We start from the raw sequence: 16,960 nt of genomic DNA, 5'->3' as shown, positions 1-16,960 counted from the left end.
TATTTATATTCATTAACAGCTCAAAATCTCTTCAGCTCTTTTGCAAGAAAATCCCCTTGTAAGAGTAAGCCAATGTTCAGCAATTAACGCTTTAAAATCCTAATTCATTTGGAAATGACCCAGCCATTCAACAAACTTCTACTACTTAGTTCAGCACAACTCCAGCAACCTAAGTCACTCTAATCCCAAGAGACCACTCCAGATTATAGAGAATAGATCATTTTATCAAAAATACAATTCTTTTTAATAGAGCTTATCTAAAAGTTTTCATCTCACCTATATATTTGTATATATATATATATAAAGAGTTACCTTTTTGTTGACAAACTTAGTTTACCTTAAACCAAGGCATAATAAAGTATTATATAATGTTGATGACTCAAGACATGTCCCTACTAGATTAACAAATAATTATATTGAAATCACATTCACAATTAAATAAACATTATACCCAACATTGAACACCCTTCAGTTCATGTAAAGCTGAATCCAAATAGAGCCCATTAACTCCACACTATCTAAAAACAAAAACATACATTGAGACATAGATAATTTTAGATACATAGACATAGTTCCCCTTATGAAATTTAAAATATCTTTTTGTTTTATTTATTTATTTTGAGCTCCACCAATTTGCTCATTGCTGGAGTCTTAGATAGAGTGGGTTGTGTATCCCCAGGACATGATAAGAGTTAACTTAAGGTTTTTTTTTTTAGGCCTATTTTGTTTTCCAGGCAGAACTGGAGCTCTAAAGAAAACAAAAAATGTTTTAGCAAGTTAACTTTTTCCTAACTGCACGTGTAAGAAGAACCGGTTTTGCAATTTCAATAAAGATTTTATTTTCATCAGTTTTTACTGGAGTCTAAAATATATCATAGCCATTCAGTGTCCAAAATATCCTTTCTCTTTTTGTAGCTATTGTATATTGTTAATGATATATGCATGAAGGAATTTTTGTCACATAGGACGTAAAGCCTTGGCTGCAAAATTTTGACAAATCCTAGGACTGTTATGGAGACGGCAATGGAACCCTATTTCCGTACTCTTGTCTGGAGAATCTCAGGGATAGGGGAGCCTGGTGGGCTGACATCTATGGGGTCGCATAGAGCAGGACATGACTGAAGTGACTTAGCAGCAGCAGTAGCAGGACTTTTAAGCATACCTTGAGGTAACATAGTCTACTGAAATCTTTTATGAGGCCCGATATGATTAGGATAAGGGAGAGAGAAAGTTAGTCTCTCCCAGTCTAAAGGGTGTAAAGGCATATTAAAAAATCAGTCTTTTGAATCAGTAATAATAATGTGTCAATTTTGAGGAATAGTATTGGGATCTCTGGTTACAATGCAGTACCATGTTTCAAAAAAGAATTAACTTTTTTAAACTCTGTTAAGAGACACCATTTGTTATATTTCCTTTGTATAACAAAAATAGGAGAGTTTTAAAAAGAGCAAGATTCTTCAATATGTTTCCATTTTAATTGTGTGTTTATAAGTTCTTTAGTAGCTTGTAATTTTTCTTTTGTAAGGGGCCATTGCTTTGTCTAAATAGGCTCATAAATTTTCTCAGTTACTTTAATAACTGTTTTGTTTGTAAAATGAGCAGTGGCCCCTAGGAAAAATGTGGAATGTATATCTGAGTTTGTCATTGTATAAGTAAGTCCCTTCCTATTAGATTAAAGGGTACATTTATCACATAAGGTTTTAATGTTGTAGGTTGGCCTTCTGGTCCCTCACATGAGTATATTTGAACACTTTGATAAACTTCTTTGTACTTTAGTTTGAGAAATTCCTGCAATTTGGCAAGAGACCTTTTGTACAGGCCAGGATTTGGGCCATAAATGTTTGGAAATAACAGTAATATCAGATCCAGTGTCGAGGAGACCAGAAAATCTTTTACCATTAATTTTGATATTTATATTTGGTCGGGCATACTCAGATACTAATGATGTCCACAAAGATTGTTTTTGATCTGTACTGCCAAACCCACCTGTCCATACATTATTAGAGGAATTAATAGAAATGTAAGGTAAAAGAAGTAATTGAGCAATTTTGTCCCCCTTTTTGAATTGCCATAGAATCTGAGATGACATCAGAATTTGAATCTCTCCTTTATAATCTGAATCAATTATTCTAGGGTGAACAGTAATTCCTTTAGAAGTCAGACTAGATCAGCCAAGCAAAAGACCAAAAGTTTGTGGGGGCAGGGGTCCAAAAAGTCCGGTAGGCACTCTAGTAGGGACTGCTTGAGGGTAAAGGAAAAAATCATTTAGGGCTGGTATATCGACGGCAGCACTGCCGGATGTTGAGGGTTTGAGGGAAAAGACAGAATTTGCCCCTGGTTTTTGTTGTAGAGGACCTGGGGTGTCCCCTGTTTGGAGTTTCTCGGAATAGGTTTTCCATCAAAATCAAATTTAAATTTACAACTTTTGGCCCAGTGTATTCTTCTACGGCAGCGAGGGCAAATTTTTGGTACTTTATTAGCCTTTTTAGGGCAGTCCCTTTTTAAATGATTTTTATCTCTACAATTAAAGCATCTTTCATTTCCCTTTCTAAAGGTAGCAGCCATTGTTTCAACCAGCATTTGCATCTTTTGAGTTTCTGATCTTAGGTTGCAACAAGCTTTCAAATAATCAATAATAGTTCCAGTCTCACGAATTGGAGCGATAGCTCTTTGACATTCTCTGATATGCATTCTCATAAGCAAGTAATTTCTCTAGCTGTTTTTTTTTTTTGTTTCTTCCCCGATTACAGTACGGGAAATAGCAGCTTCTAGACTAGCTTAAAAATTAATGTAACTTTTCATTAGGTTCCAACAAAGAGACTTTTGGAGTTGCGACTGTTGGCAGAGGAGAAGCATTTGGAGCAGCCAGGGCAGGGCTAGCAAGAAAATTTTGAGATATTTTGTAATGTTTTAATTGAGCTTTTTGTAAAGTTTAATCATTTAATTTATATGTTTATAATAAGTGTTTTGTCTGTTGCTGAATATTGGAAGGGCTAGAATATACCTTTAAATGGCAGAATTACAGCTTTAATGAGAGCCCATAGGGGCTAGAGATCAATTGGAATAGTTTTTCCTTGTTTGGCTGCTCATTTAACATTTTCTTTGACCCGGAGCCAAATTTATAAGTCAAAACTGCATTTATGAGGAAACTAAGGATTATGTTTAACTACTGTTTGAAGGCAAGCCTCTATTCATTGGCGTGAAACCAGAAGTCCCTGAAATGTAAAGAAGTGGTGAAGTAAAGTAGAAAAGTAATGGGGCTGGCCAGCCTTTTAACCCATGCCTTAGTACTTACCGACCTCAATAGGTCCATGAGTCACTCCACCCGATATGCCACGTATACCAGTGTCCCTGTTCCTTGGCCACATTTGCTGGGGTCCTTTAATGGACCGGAACCTTGTGGTACAGAGTTAGCGATCAGAAAGTAAAAGAGACAAGGAGGCTGATATCCCTTGGTTTACGCAGAAGACCAATAAAGTCCTTGACACAGGACTTGCATCGCTCACGAAGGCACCAGGCGCCTCGAGGGGGTCTTAGAAGCCCGGGCAGAAAAGTGAGCACAACGGGTCTCCACGTTCTAGAGAGTCAGCCAGAAAAGGAGAGAGAGAAAGAGAGAGACACACACACCCAAAAGACCCGGGGACCTAAGCTTGATGAAGCAAAGGTGTTTTAATGATTTTTCTATGAGTATATACAGGCTGCAGTACAAGAAACTTCTTTCGGGAATGATAGAGTTCAGCAAACCAAACAAACTGCAACGGTTCCCAAGGGAACAAGGAGTAATGTTACTCACAAGGTCAGGAGACAATCCATATCTCAAGAAAGGGGAAGGGGACTAAGCAGTTTTGTCTTAAAGAGAATGTTTACTAAAGGAGACCCAAGCCTGCCTCACACAATGACCTCAGTCCCTGGGAGCAGCGTGCTGTTCCGCTTGAAGAGGGACAAAGGACTCATGAGAGACCGCACGTAGGAATCCTCCCGTCAAACATTCCCTGACAGAGGATAACATGGATTCCCAGGCTCCTCCTCTTGTCTGGAGCAGATGGGGAGGTCCATGTCTGCTATGGCCTAAATACACTGGCTGCACCCAGTATTTCAAGTAATGGCTCTATAAACCAGTCAGATCACAATGCCAGAGGAAGTCAAGGAGGATGTGCACAGACATTAAGCCGGAGTTCCTAAGATCCACATCACCAGATCTGGATGTCTGGAGTCTATTTCCGAGATCAGGGAAAGCAAGTTCCCATCAACCAAGGGTTCCCATCAAACAAGGTTGATGGCTTCCCATCAGCCAAGGGGAGTTCTGAAGAGGCAACCCAGCGGGGGAAGAAGAGAAGCCAGGAGGGATTTTCTTACTGTTTCTCCTGGTTTGGGGCACAATCCTGCCTTCTTGATCATGTACACAAGATTTTTGTTTCAGTCAGAAATAGTTGGCTTAAAAATCAACATTCAGAAAATGAAGATTATGGCATTTGGTCCCATCACTTCAAGGCAAATAGATGAGAGAAAAGTGGAAGCAGTGACAGATTTTATTTTCTTGTGTTCCAAAATCACTGTGGATAATGACTGCAGCCATGAAACTTAAAAATACTTGCTCACTGGAAGGAAAGCTATGACAAACCTAAACAGAGTATTAGAAAGCAGAGACATCACTTTGCTGACAAAGCTGTGGTTTTTCCAGTAGTCAAGTATGGATGTGAAAGTTAGACCATAAAGAAGGCTGAGTTCTGAAGAACTGATGCTTTCAAATTGTGGTGTTGTAAAAGACTCTTGAGAGCAAGGATATCAAACCAGTCAATCCGAAAGGAAATCAACCCAGAATACACATTGGAAGGACTGATGCTGAAGCTGAAACTCCAATACTTTGGCCACCTGATGTGAAGAGCCCACTCATTGGAAGAGACCCTGATTCTGGAAAAGACTGAAAGCAAAAGGAGAAGAGGGTGGCAGAGGTTGAGATGGTTAGATAGCATCACTGACTCAGTGGACGTGAATCTAAGCAAACTCCTGGAGATAGAGAAGGACAGGGAAGCCTGGTGTGCTGCAGTCTGTGGGGTCACAAAGAGTTGGACATATTTTAGCAACTGAGCAACAATAACTGTTAGCTGACAATAGAGAGGACTGCCTTTGTTTTTTGTTTATTTCTTATTGCTCGAGGTCTTCATTGCTGTGCATAGGTTTTCTCTACCTGCAGCGAGAAAGGGCTACTCTTCATTGCAGTGCACAGGCTTCTGTTTGCAGTGGCTTCCCTTGTTGCATAGCATGGGCTCTAGAGCATATTGACTTCAATAGTGACAGCATGAGGGCTCAGGAGTCGTGACACACAGCCTTAAGAGCCCCATGGCATGTGGAACTTCCCGAATTCCAAGGATCTAATCTGTGTTCCCTGCACTGGCAGGCGGATTCTTATCCATTGTACCACCAGGGAAGTCTGAAACAACTGCCTTTGAAAGAAGAGATTATCACTTACAATTCCTAAGAGAAGGGGTATGTCACATCTCACAGGGCCACATGGGAAGCACCAGGGTGAGTCAGAAGACAGAAGGAGTGAAGAGAGCATGGTCCAGAGTCTTCGTTCTGGTTTCTGTGAAATGAAAATATCTCCTGCCATATTAATTAACAGGAGATATCACAGCCATCAATGATTTCTGCCTTCCTAATGTAAATGAGGGCTCTCAAAAGGCTCTCAAAACTGTGATCCAGCAGATCTTGCCACCACCACCACTTCCCCTCCTCCCCCCTCCCACCCATCCTGCCACGGTGATTCCTGAGGAGTTCAGGGGAATGCAAGAAACGAGGGAAACAAGAAAACAGGATTGGCCCCAGATAGCTGAGGTACATATGAAAGGAATGGATTCAGTGAGCCAAGGGGCTTGCATCTTCCCATACATGGAATGCTAAATTCCTTAATTTGATACTTGATCTCTGCTGTTCAGACTGCCTGCTCCCTTTGTAGCAAATTTGAATATAGCCTTACCTGCCTCCTGTTTGCTTGGAGCAGTTTTCCCAGAGCTACTGAGATGCTGTTTCCCGGGCTCAGAGTCCTAAACATCTCCACCAAATAAAATAACTCTTTACTTTCAGGTTGTGACTATATTTTTTAGTCGACACTTCCAACAGAGTATGGGCAAGGCAGGGTGGGCAAATTTGAGAGGTGTAGGACTGCAAAGTTCCAATAATTCCAGGGTATCTCTGGTTGTCAGTGCCTGGCTCTGGAGTTGGGGATGGTAGCCTGGCATGTGAGTCTCAGATAGTAGAGGTGGTTGGAGGGATGGGCTGTGAATTGGTTAGTTAGAATCTGAAAGGCAGATGGCAGGCAAGTTGTATATTATCCCTCGGAATTAGCCCTGGGAGGTAGAGCCTCGCCAGGATTAGCAAGGTGCCTAAAATATCAGAGTATCATAAAACACAGAAAATTTAAAAACATTATTAATACATCTCCCAAGGGGAAAAAATAAGCAGGGTGACAATGTACAGCCTTGGTGTACTCCTTTTCCTATTTGGAACCAGTCTGTAGTTTCATGCCCAGTTCTAATTGTTGCTTCCTGACCTGCATACAGATATCTCAAGAGGCAGGTCAGGGTGGTCCAGTTTTCCTATCTCTTTCAGAATTTTCCACAGTTTGTTGTGATCCACACAGTCAAAGGCTTTGGCATAGTCAATAAAGCAGAAATAGATGTTTTTCTGGGACTCTCTTGCTTTTTTAATGATCCAGTGGATGTTGGCAATTTGATCTCTGGTTCCTCTGCCTTTTCTAAAACCAGTTTGAACATCTGGAAGTTCACAGTTCACGTACTGTTGAAGTCTGGCTTGGAGAATTTTGAGCATTACTTTACTGGCGTGTGAGATGAATGCAACTATGTGGTAGTCTGAGCATTCTTTGGCATTGCCTTTCTTTGGGATTGGAATGAAAACTGACCTTTTCCAATCCTGTGGCCACCGCTGAGTTTTCCAAATTTGCTGACATATTGAGTGCAGCACTTTCACAGCATCCTCTTTTAGGATTTGAAACAGCTCAACTGGAATTCTATCACATCCAGTAGCTTTGTTTGTAGTGGTGCTTCCTAAGGCCCACTTGACTTCCCATTCCAGGATGTCTGGCTCTAGGTGAGTGATCACACCATCATGATTATCTGGGTCGTGAAGATCTTTTTTGCACAGTTCTTCTGTGTATTCTTGCCACCTTTTCTTAATATCTTCTACTTCTGTTAAGTCCATACCGTTTCTGTCCTTTATTGAGCCCATCTTTGCATAAAATATACCCTGGTATCTCTAACTTTCTTGAAGAGATCTCTAGTCTTTCCCACTCTATTGTTTTCCTCTATTAATTTGCACTGATCCCTGAGGAAGACTTTCTTATCTCTCCTTGCTATTCTTTGGAACTCTGCATTCTAATGGGTATATCTTTCTTTTCTCCTTTGCTTTTCACTTCTCTTCTTTTCACAGGTATTTGTAAGGCCTCCTCAGGCAGCCATTTTGCTTTTTTGCATTTCTTTTTCTTGGGGTTGGTCTTGATCCCTGTCTCCTGTACAACGTCACGAACCTCCGTCCATAGTTCATCAGGCTCTCTGTCTATCAGATCTAATCCCTTGACTCTATTTCTCATTTCCACTGTATAACTGTAAGGGATTTGATTTAGGTCATACCTGAATAGTCTAGTGGTTTTCCCTGCTTTCTTCAATTTAAGTTTGAATTTGGCAGTAAGAAGTTCATGATCTGAGCCACAGTCAGCTCCCAGTTTTGTTTTTGCTGACTGTATAGAGCTTCTCCCTCTTTGGCTGCAAAGAACTGGACATGGAACAACTGACTGGTTCCAAATAGCAAAAGGAGTACATCAAGGCTGTATATTGTCACCCTGCTTACTTAACTTATATGCAGAGTACATCATGAGAAACACTGGGCTGGAAGAAGCACAAGCTGGAATCAAGATTGCCGGGAGAAATATCAATAACCTCAGATATGCATTGATGCCACCCTGATGGCAGAAAGCAATGAAGAACTAAAGAGTCTCTTGATGAAAGTGAAAGAGGAGAGTGAATAAGTTGGCTTAAAACTCAACATTCAGAAAACTAAGATCATGGCATCTGGTCCCATGGCAAATAGATAGGGAAACAGTGAGAGACTTTTATTTTTTTAGGTTCCAAAATCACTGCAGATGGTGACTGCAGCCATGAAATTAAAAGATGCTTACTCCTTGGAAGAAAAGTTATGACCAACCTAGACAGCATATTAAAAAGCAGAGACATTAGTTTACCAACCATAGTCTGTCTAGTCAAGGCTCTGGTTTTTCCAGTAGTCATGCATGGATATGAGAGTTGGACTCTAAAGAAAGCTGAGCGCCGAAGAATTGATGCTTTTGAACTGTGGTGTTAGAGAAGACTCTTGAGAGTCCCTTCGACTGCAAGAAGATCCAACCAGTCCATCCTAAAGGAAATCAATTCTGAATATTCACTGGAAGGACTGATGCTGAAGCTGAAACTCCAATACTTTGGCCACCTGATGCAAAGAGCTGACTCATTGGAAAAGACCCTGATGCTGGGAAAGATTGAAGGCAGGAGGAGAAGGTGACAACAGAGGATGAGATGGTTGGATGGCATCACCGACTCAATGGACATGAGTTTGAGTAAACTCCGGGTGTTGGAGATGGACAGGGAGGGCTGGTGTGCTGCAATTCATGGGGTCACAAAAAGTTGGATACGACTGAGCGACTGGACTGACTAACTGAAGGGGATAAAAATCCCATTGATTCATGGCCACTTTGAAGAGCTGAAGAGAGAAGAGTTAAGTGGGGTGGGAGACGGAAAAGCAGGCTGTGGCAGTGGGGGAGCACAGGATGAAGGACCCAGAAGAGCTGATAGAACTGAAGCAGTCATGTGAAAATGATGTTGTGTCCAGGCACACAAGCAGATTATTTGAACAGAGTCCCCAGGAGTGAATGTCCCATTGCTTGGTTCTATTTTGTGCGTGTGTTGGAGGGAATATCTTAATTTTAACCAGATTATATATGTGTGACTGATTATCCCTTTCATAAGGGTTTGTGATGGGGAAGCAAAGGTCTTTTAAAAAAGGGCACCCAATATGTATTGAGACCTAGGCCACATACCTCATATACATTGATGGTTAGGAGCAGGGAACCTCAGACTGTGGGTTCTAATTTTGACTTCTTTGTATTAAAATGCAACTGGGATTAAATCTACCATATGATCCAGCAATCCCACTACTGGGCATAAACCCTGAGAAAATCACAATTCTAAAAGACACATGTACTCCCAATGTTCATTGCAACACTATTTGTAATAGCCAAAACATGGAAGCAGCCTAGTTGTCCATCAACAGATGGATGGATAAAGAAGATGTGGTATGTATACAATGGAATATTACACTGCCATAAAAAAGAATGAATTTGAGTCGGTTCCAGTGAGGTAGATAAAACTAGAGCCTGCTTTATGGAGTGAAGTCAGAAAAAGAAAAACAAATATAGCATATTAAAATATATATACAGAATCTAGAATATATATAACATGCACACATATATATAACACATATATAGCATATGGGAAGATATACAACATATGTATAGCTTATTAACACATATTTATGGGAGGGAGGTTCCAGAGGGAAGGACATATGTATACCTATGGCTGATTCATGTTGAGGTTTGACAGTAAACAACAAAATTCTACAAAGCAATTATCCTTCAATTAACAAATAAATTTTTAAAAAATAAAGTGAAAAGTAAATATAACATATTAACACATATATATGGAATCTAGAAAAATAGTATTAATGAGCCTATTTGCTGAGAAGGAATGGAGACACATTCTCTCTATAGAGAATGGACTTGTGGACACAGTGGGGGAAGGAAAGGGCAGGACAAAAGAGAAAGCAACATTGACATATATACACTATCATGTGTTTTAAAATAGACAGCTGGTGGGAAGTTGCTATGTAACACAGGGAGCCCAGTCTGGCACTCTATGATGACCTAAAGAGGTAGGATGCGGGGATGGGAGGGAGGCTCAGGAGGGAAGGGATATATGTATGATTATGGCTGATTCACATTGTTGTTTGACATAAACCAACACAACACTGTAATAAATAAATAAATAAAAGAATTACAAAAATAAAATAAAATTGTATTTGTGTGTTCAGTGCACACTAATGCTAGTGGTTGGCAGCTCCACCCACCGGTATGGTCCAGGAATGCCAGTGGGCCAGGGATGCTAACACAGAGCTGAAAATATGACAGTTTATCCTAACATGAATTTCCAGATGCAGAAGTTGTCATTGTTGTTGTTCAGTCACTAAGTTGTGTCCGACTCTTTGCTACCCCATGCACTGCAGCACACCAGGATTTCCTGTCCTTCACTACCTCCTGGAGTTTGCTCAAACTCATGTCCATTGAGTCAGTGATTCCATCCAGCCATCTCATCCTCTCCCACTCTCTTCTCCTTTTTCCTTCAATCTTTCCCAGCATCAGGGTCTTTTCCAGTGAGTCAGCTCTTCACATCAGGTGCCAAAGTATTGGAGATTCAGCATCAGTCCTTACTGTGAATAATCAGGGTGGATTTCCTTTAGAATTGCTTCATTTGATCTCCTTGCAGGCCAAGGTAGATGAACTCTGGCAGATGTAGTCAGCTCTGGCAGATGATAAAACAAGATCTAAGGAGGCTCCTTGCTTGACTGTTTCATTTGCTGACCAGCCCCTGCTCAGTGCCTTACCAACAAGCTACAGATTTTAGATGAGACACTCACCACCCTTGGGCACATTTTATCTGAAAATGAGGGTGTTGAACTGGACAATCCCTTGGGTCCCTTCCAGTTCTAAAATGCTCCATCCTGGGAAATATCCATCCCTCACCCAGAATTTAAGCAGAGGTAGGGTTGTGGGAGCCTGGCAGGCTACAGATCATGGGGTTGCATAAGAGTCAGACACAACTTAGTGACTGAACAACAGCATCAGCGATAGGGTTATATGGAGTAGAATTGAGGGGACAGACATCACCTCTATAAGCAGCAGACTGGCAGAAGAAGAACTTGGGGTGGCACCCAGACTGTAGTGAGAAAAGGGCATACTTGTGCACCCAGTGGGTGAACAATTACAGGCTTATTATCTCCAGGCTGAGCCTAGTGGGTGGCACCCAAAAGGGTTGATATAAGAGGAGGCTTTCTCTCCTGTTTCTGTAAGGGCCAGGATTTCTGAGCTTCCAACACTCTCTCACCTAATTTAATAAATGTCTCAGTGTGTGGTCTTGAGCCTGGGAGGCAGGTTCTGAGGCTGCAGTGCCCTGCTCCCTGCTCTGGGGGCCTGGAACCCAACCACACTCACAAGTAGGCGCTCAACGAGTGAGAGCAAACTGAATGGCCCTTGACTTTTCATACGAAAGAACAGGATGCTTGGCCATCAGTGATATGATACAAACACTGTCTATGCAAACGTCATCACTACTCACTTTTGGAGTGCCTTGTGTGATTCCTGACTACACTCACCCTAACTCAATGTCTACGTTTCACACATCCTTTGCCTACCTCCTGTTGGAAGGGTGTGGAAGGATGGGGAAAATGGCCCAGAAAAAGTGCTGGGATACCCAGCGAGGGAAACGCCACCCACTTGTGATCAGGTGGACATCTGCCCACCCAGTGAATAAGGGTAAATGATATCAGCAGCCTCCCTGCACCACACTTGGCTGGGGAGGGTATTAATGAGACCACTCCTGTGTCCCCAAGAGAGAACTGAGACTAGAAAGAGTCTGGTTGTTTAGTGTCTCCTGAGCACTGGGAAGGGGCCAGGCAGAGTGTGGGGCCCTGAGCCCTCTTACCTCAACTCTCCTCTTGCTGTACCACCTGGAGATCTGGTCAGGTCTGTGGCCTGGGAATGGGACGTACTCATTTCTGTAAATGGTCTGGGGGGGTTTCTCAGTGGCTTTTGTGAACTGGAAAAAAAAAAAATGTTTTTTTCAGGACAGTTTCTGTGATGCCCCTTCTCAAACTTCTGCTGCATCCCCTCAGTTCCCAACCATTGGAAGCTGGGCAGAGACAGGGTAAGTAGGCATCCTGCACAATGTGGGCTTGACTGTACCCCCTCCCTTTCAGTACTTGAAAAGGAGTACATTCAGGGACTTGGCACGCCAGTCCAAGACCCCTTGGGAAAGCTGTTTGGTGTCACCTGTCGCTCATGGTCTACACCTGTCCCCTTTCTCTCGTCACTCCCTGCCGCTCCTCCCTCTGCTTGGCTCGTCCCTTTCTTTTTCTTCTTTGTTTCTCACTCTTCCCAGCTCTACGCTTTCTTTCCCCTGAAAATGAGTGTTAGAAGCTCCATTGTGTCCAACTCCTTGCAACCCCATGGACTGTAGCCCACCAGTCTCCTCTCTCCATGGAATTCTCTGGGCAAGAATACTGGAGTCGCCAGGGCCACCATGCCTTCCATGGTGTCCAGGGCTTTACCCAACTCACCCTGGGATGGCATTGGCCCATCTCAGTAGAGTGAGAACAGCCTCTGCACTGGTTTTGTGTCTACAAGAGACACTGGGCACCCTCAAGCTTCTCCTCGGGACTCACAGAAGAGGTGACCCAAGCCCTCTGGAGCCTCACCATCGCAGTCGCAATAGAAGCCCAGAGAGAGAGTTTCTGTCGATGAGTGGGCTCGGAAGCTGACTGCTAGTAACACCAGAGAGGCATCCACAAGCCCTTTGAGTTCCAACCACCAGTAGCACCCTGTGCAGGATGCCTCATCTAAACAACAAACAAAACAAAAATACAAACTCAATCATCAGCAGACAGGATTACCACCTCACTCAGCCTTGCCCATCAGAGGAAAAAAACAAACAAACAAAAACTCAGCACAAATCTCACCTTATACGAAGTTTACACAGACCACTGGACCAATTTTAGGAGGGCAGGCACCAAAAGAAAGATAGAATTCAACCTTGAAGACTGGGAAAAGGAGAACTCAAACAAAATAAGTTAAAAAACAAATAATGAAAATGCAGATAAATACTACACAAGTGAAGGAACAAATTAGAAACACAGAAGTCCAAATAAATGAAGAGAAAATAGGCAAATGATCTGAAAAGGAATTCAGAATAGTGATAGTAAAGATGGTCAAAAACCTTGAAAACAAAATGGAGAAAATGCGAGAATCAATTAACAAATATCTAGAAGAATTAAAGAATAAACATACAGAGACAAACAACACAATTACTGAAATTAAAACTAATCTGGAAGGAATCAACAGCAGAATATCTGAAGCAGAAGAACAAATTGGTGAGCTGAAAGATAAAATGGTGGAAATAACTTCTGAAGAGCAGAATAAAGTAAAAAGAATGAAAAGAACTGAGAACAGTCTCAGTGACCTCAAACACACCAACATTCAAATTATAGGGGTCCCAGAAGAAGAAGAGAAAAGGTAAGGGTATGAGAAAATTTTTGAAGAGATTATAGTTGAAAATTTCCCCAACATGGAAAAGGAAATAGTCAATCTAAGTCCAAGAGGTTCAAGGAGTCCCATACAGGATAAACCCAAGGACAAACACACCAAAACACATACTAGTCAAACTGACAAGGACTAAACACAAAGAAAGAATATTAAAAGCAGCAAAGGGAAAACAACAAGTAACACACAAGGAAAACGCCATACATTCAACAGAAACTCTGCAGGCCAGACGGGAATAGCAGGATATATTTAAAGTACTGAAAGGGAAAAATCTACCGCCAAGATTACTGTACCCAGCAAGGGTCTCATTCGAAATTGATGGAGAAATAAAAAGCTTTTCAGACAAGCTAAAGTTAAGAGAATTCAGTACTACTAAACCAGCTTTGCAACAAATGTTAAAGGGACTTATATAGTAAAGAAATACAAGAGAAGGAAAAAACCTACGAAATCAACCCTATTAAGAAATTGAGAAAACCCAATTAAGAAAATGGCAATAGGAACATATATATCAATAATTACTTTAAATGCAAATGTGAGTGTAAATGAAATGTAAATGTAAATGAAATGTAAATGTAAATGAAAGTGAGAGGATGGAAAAATATATTCCAAGCGAATGGGAAGCAAAAGAAAGCTGAAGTAGCAACCCTCATATCAGACAATATAGACCTTAAAATAAGGAAGAAAGATTACAAGAGATAAGGAGGGACACTGCATAATGATCAAGGGATCAATCCAAGAAGAAGACATAACAATTGTAAATATCTATGCACCCAACATAGGAGCACCTCATACATAAGACAAACACTAACAGAAATAAAAGGAGAAATTGACAGTAACACATTAATAGTAGGAGACTTTAACACGCCACTTGCACCAATGGACAGATCGTCAAAACAGAAAATTAATAAGCAAACACAAGTCTTAAATGATACATTAGATGAGATGTATCTCATTGATACCTTCAGGAAATTCCATCCAAATGAAGAAGAATACACTTTCTTCTCAAGTGCATATGGAACATTCTCCAGGATAGACCACATCTCGGGTCACAAATCAAACCTCAGTAAATTTAAGAAAATTGAAATCGTATCAAGCATTTTCTCTGACCACAATGCTATGAGACTAGACATCAATTACAAGAAGAAAACTGTAAGAAACACAAACACATGGAGATTAAACAATATGTTTCTAAATAACCAACAGGTTACTGAAGAAATCAAAAGGGAAATTAAAAATTTTCTAGAAAAAAATGACAATGAAAATATGACAATTCAAAACCTATGGGGAGCAACAAAAGCAGTTCTAAGACGGAAGTTTATAGTGATACAATCTTACCTCAAGAAACAAGAAAAACATCAAATAGACAACCTAACTTTACACCTAAAACAACTGGAAAAAGAAGAACCAAAAAAACCCCAAAAATACTAGAAGAAAAGAAATCATAAAGATATGAGTAATAATATATGAAAAAGAAATGAAAGAAACAACAGTAAAGATTAATAAAACTAAAAGCTGGTTCTTTGAGAAGATAAATAAAATTGACAAACTGTTAGCCAGACTCATCAAGCAAAAAAGAGAGAATCGAATCAACAAAATTAGAAATGAAAAAGGAGAAGTTACAACAGACAGTGCAGAAATACAAAGGATTATAAGAGACTGTTATGAACAACTATATGGCAATAAAATGGATAACCTGGAAGAAATGGACAGATTCTTAGAAAAATTTAATCTTGCAAGACTGAACCAGGAAGAAAAAAAATTAGGGACAACCCAATTACAAGCACTGAAATTGAAACTGTGATCAAAAATCTCTCAACAAACAAAAGCCCAGGACCAGATGGCTTCACAGGAGGATTCTATCAAGCATTTAGAGAAAAGATAATGTCTATCCTTCTAAAACTCTTTCAAAAAATTGCAGAGGGAGGAACACTTCCAAACTCATTCTAGGAGGCCACCATCACCCTGATACCAAAACCAGACAAAGATAACACACAAAAAAGAAAACTACATCATCAATATCACTGATGAACATAGATGCAAAAATTCTCCACAAAATTTTAGCAAACAGAATTCAGCAATGCATCAAAAAGCTCATACACCATGATCAAGTTGGGTTTATTCCAGGGATGCAAGGATTCTTCAACATACACAAATCAATCAATGTGATATACCATATTAACAAATTGAAAGATAAAAACCATATGATAATCTCAATAATGCAGAAAAAGGCTTTGACAAAATTCAGCACCCATTTATGGTTAAAACTCTTCAAAAAATGGGCATAGAATGGAACTGCCTCAACATAGTAAAAGGCATATATGATAAGCCTACAGCAAACATTATTCTCAATGGTGAAAAACTGAAAGCGTTCCCCCTAAGACCAGGAACAAGATGAGCATGTCCATTTCCACCACTATTATTCAACGTAGTTCTGGAAGTCCTAGCTACAGTGATCAGAGAAGAAAAAGAAATAAAATGAATCCAGATAGGAAAAGAAGAAGTAAAGTTCTCACTGTTTGCAGGTGACATGATACTGTACATAGAAATACTTAAAAATAGTATCAGAAAATTACTAGAATTAATCAGTGAATTTAGCAAACTTGCAGGATACAAAATCAATACACAGAAATCACTTGCATTTCTATATGCTAACAATGAAACTTCAGAAAGAGAAATTAAGGGATCAATCCCATTCACCATTGTAACAAAAAGAATTAAATATATAGGAATAAACTTACCTAAGGAGACCAAAGAACTGTACACAGAAAATTATGACACTAATGAAAGAAATCGAAGTCAACATAAATGGAGAGATAGTCCATGTTCCTGGATAGGAAGAATCAATATTGTGAAAATGACTACCAAAAGCCATCTACAGATTCAATGCTATCCCTAGCAAATTACCAATAACATTTTTCACAGAACTAGAACAAAAGATTTCACAATTCATATGGAAACACAAAAGACCCTGAATAACCAGAGCAGTCTTGTGAAAGAAGAATGGAGCTGGAGGAATCAGCCTTCCTGACTTCAGATTATACTACCAAGCTGCAGTCATGAAGACAGTTTGGTACTGGCACAAAAACAGAAATATAGACCAATGGAATAAGATAGAAAGCCCATAAATAAACCCATGCACCTATGGATACCTTATTTTTTACAAAGAAGGCAAGAATATACAATGTGGCAAAGACAGCCTCTTCAATAAGTGGTGCTGTGAACACTGTACAGTGACATGTAAAAGAATGAAATTAGAACACTTCCTAACACCATACACAAAGATAAACTCAAAATGGATTAAAGACCTAAATGTAAGACCAGAAACTATAAAACTCTTAGAGGAAAACATAGGCAGAACACTGGGTGATATAAATCAAAGCAAGATCCTCTATGACCCACCTCCTAGATTAATGGAAATAAAAACAAAAGTAAACAAGTGGGACCTGATTGAAGTTAAAAGCTTTTGCACAGCAAAGGAAACTATAAGCAAGATGAAAAGACAACCTACAGAATGGGAGAAAATAATAG

The 16,960-nt window shown here is 40.2% G+C and overlaps 1 protein-coding gene across 2 annotated transcripts in view; it reads right to left on the bottom strand.

The window, feature by feature from the left end:
- The window catches only part of CFAP107 (cilia and flagella associated protein 107), a 34,850-nt gene that overhangs the window by 7,705 nt on the left and 10,185 nt on the right, over positions 1-16,960 (bottom strand). The window contains exon 2 of one of the 2 annotated variants that reach the window (XM_020902245.2): positions 11,820-11,933. In XM_020902245.2, the coding sequence (XP_020757904.2) occupies positions 11,820-11,933 (114 nt within the window). Of the gene's footprint in view, positions 1-5,470; positions 5,664-11,819; positions 11,934-16,960 lie in introns of those variants that run through there. The other variant, XM_020902246.2, reaches the window with a different exon arrangement.

This window comes from Odocoileus virginianus, chromosome 11 (assembly GCF_023699985.2).
Source record: "Odocoileus virginianus isolate 20LAN1187 ecotype Illinois chromosome 11, Ovbor_1.2, whole genome shotgun sequence".
In the NCBI taxonomy this organism is placed as follows: domain Eukaryota; kingdom Metazoa; phylum Chordata; class Mammalia; order Artiodactyla; family Cervidae; genus Odocoileus; species Odocoileus virginianus.
Note: the sequence above shows the minus strand (reverse complement) of the source record. Positions and strands in the feature narration are given on the sequence as shown.